Genomic DNA, 2,904 nt, shown 5'->3' on the forward strand with positions numbered 1-2,904 from the left:
GTAGAGTGCTAGCCTTGAGCTGAAGAGCTGAGGGACAGCGCCCAGGCCCAGAGTTCAGGCCCCACAACCGGACCCAAAAAAAAAAAAAAAAAGGATCAGATTCAAACTCATGAGGCTCAAATTGGTAAGCCATAATCACAGAGCCTATGCCAGGCTTGGCTGTTGATAATAGATGAAGCTTAGAGAACTGTGGAAAAACACTAGAATATTCTAAAGGGCTGCAGGCGCAATAAAAGTTGTGTACAATTTTTAGACCCTGTTTTTCTTGTGGGGTGGTTAGTGGTGGACCCCAGAAGAGATGAGGCTATGCTGGCTAAAATGCTGGGTAATCACATAACTAAACACACATGGCACACTTTGTGCAGGAAGATTCCAGTACTTCAGTATTTCTGAACAATAGATTTCAGCTGAGCAGGTAGGTAAGGATTGAATCATGTGGAAGAAGTTGGGTAATATATTGCCTAGGGATTTAGTAATAGGGAGTCTGAAGGATTTTAGGTAGTAAATGTTTTCATTTTACATGAAGACAGCCTTGTGGAAACAGTAAGGAAATAGTATGGGGCAAAGACCCAAATAGTTCAGCATCACAGAATTATGTGGATAGGTGTTAAATAATGGGGGAAAGAAGGTTGGTATAAAAACAAAAAAAAAACCCAAACCACCAAAAAACAAGTATCACTTCTGATAAAGCAAACAAGTAGTTCTGCAAATACAAATGTATGAGCTTAACCTGGGTTAGTTAAGAAGTTACAGACTCACCTGAATTGGATTTAGTGTTCATTCCAGTGGGGCTGGCTTCCTTGCATAAGTAATGTCAAACATCTGTCTCCTTGTAGCTTTGCTTTCTTTTGTGTCTGTTTCATTTCCAAAGAGCTCTACTCATATGGTTGCCAGCAGTTTCAGACTTTCTTTTTTTTGGGGGGGGGCGGTCGTGGGGGCTGAACTCTGGGCCTGGGCGCTGTCCCTCAGCTCTTCAGCTCAAGGCTAGCACTCTACCACTTGAGACACAGCGCCACTTCCGGCTTTTTTCTTTTTGCTTATGTGGTGCTGAGGAATTGAACCCAGGACCTCATGCATGCAAGGCAAGCACTCTACCACTGAGCTACCTTCCTAGCCCAAGTTTCAGACTTTCTACTGCTCAGCTGTTAGTTAACTAACAGCTGGATATTTCCACTTTTAGAACTGGGGACAGGTCTGTCTCAACATGTGGTTTGAATACCAAAGGGTGGTTCATAATTACACTGCTAGGAAAATTTCCTATAGCTTTAATTGTATCATTGATAGCAATGAAGAAGCCTTATGCATTGTTTCTAGTCACACTAACCTGTAACTCTTAAGGAATCAAACAAAAGTAATCAAAAGGAAAAATGATGAAGGTTGAAATCAATACTAGAATGAATGAACATACTTTTAGTCACTTTAAAAAACATGTGGATTTGATCTATCCAGGTGGAATTTTGAAGATATTCATTGAACGTGACAGAAAGCTGATAAGTTCCACAGATTAATCCAGACTACACACTGCAAATCAATCCAGCTAGAGAGAAAAGGCCTGGTCAAATTTTGTCCTTGACTAGTCTGTTTACTCCAGAGGAAGATGTGTTTGCTGAGATCAGCCTCCCTACATTCTCAGGACTCCTATATCTGTGGCTCCTCAAATTCTGGCAAATCCCAGGCTGAATTTGTTGGGTCCTCCATCTGTTTTCATTGTTCAACACTACAAGTTGAGAGTCATTTCATTTCTTTCTTGTTTTCATATACAGTCACTATTCTGCACTGGTCATCAATCATCACAGCCCGCTCCACCCATCTGTTCTGCATCATTTGACATTGCTATATAGCCTAAGATCTGTCTTCTCTGCCATTTCAGTCCTCTATAATCAGCCTCTTTTATTCCTTTTTTTTTTTTTTTGTCCTGGTCCTGAGGCTTGAACTCTGGACCTGGACACTCACCATCCCTGAACTCCTTTTGCTCAAGGCTAGTACTCTACCACGAGCTACAGCAGCACTTCTGGCTTTTTCTGTGATTTAATTGGAGATGAGTCTTACAGACTTTCCTGCCCAGACTGGCTTCGAGTCCCGATCCTCAGATCTCAGCCTCCTGAGTTGCTAGCTTCTTGGAAGCGGCTAGTGCTGCCTGTTCTGGGAGGCGAGGCCTCGGGGCGTGGCCAGTCGTATGGGGCGTGGCCAGTCGTATGGGGCGTGGCCAGTCGTACGGCGCGTGGCCAGTCGTACGGAGCGAGGCCGTGCTGACGGGGCGGGGCCAGACGGACTGGCGGCCTCCTGACAGCAGGGGGCGACCTCGTCGGCGGCAGTGGCTTTCGCCGCAGGGCTCCACGTCTTTTCCGACCACACGGAGACCTGGGGCAGCGGGTCGCGTCGGCCGGGCATGGCGGCATGGTGCCCGGTGGTGTCAGTGCCTCTGCTCCGCGGGAGCCGCGGGGTGAGCGGCGGGGTCCGGGTCTGTTTTCCGCGGGAGCGCTGCAGGGGGACCTGGGGCCGGCGGCTGTCGGGGCGGGAGGACGCGGCCCGGGAGGACGCGGGCAGGACCGGGGCCGCCGAGTCCCGTTCTCCCATTCATTCATCGCTTCCGTCCTCCCTTGGCCGCCGCGGGCGTGCGGGGGGCGCGCACGGCCTGCCCGCGGTGCGGTGGCTGTGAGGGCGCTGGCCGCGAGCTGGGTTTTTATGGGGTGAGCCGGGTGTGGACGGCGGGGCTCGGGCTGTCATCCTGGGCTGTGGCGGCGTCCGAGCCCCGGGGTGGGGTCGGGCCTCGCACCGGCCTCCGGTACCGGTGATTCATGGACGGTCGGGCCGACACCTCGCTCCGCTCTCCCCTCACACCGGTCCGCCGGTCCCCGGACGCCGGCCAAGACCTGGTTCGCCTTTCCTGGGTTCGTCCCCCCC

General features: G+C 50.6%; 1 protein-coding gene across 1 annotated transcript in view; it reads left to right on the forward strand.

Annotated features, from left to right (window-relative positions):
- Positions 1–2,323: 2,323 nt before the first annotated feature.
- Bola3 (bolA family member 3) overlaps positions 2,324–2,904 on the forward strand; it is a 12,296-nt gene continuing 11,715 nt past the window's right edge. Inside the window, exon 1 of the mRNA XM_013034603.1 lies at positions 2,324–2,615. Coding sequence (XP_012890057.1) covers positions 2,390–2,615 — 226 coding nt within the window. The 5' untranslated portion in view covers positions 2,324–2,389. The remainder of the gene's footprint in view (positions 2,616–2,904) is intronic.

Source organism: Dipodomys ordii, unplaced genomic scaffold, assembly GCF_000151885.1.
Source record: "Dipodomys ordii isolate 6190 unplaced genomic scaffold, Dord_2.0 Scaffold192, whole genome shotgun sequence".
Lineage (NCBI taxonomy): Eukaryota > Metazoa > Chordata > Mammalia > Rodentia > Heteromyidae > Dipodomys > Dipodomys ordii.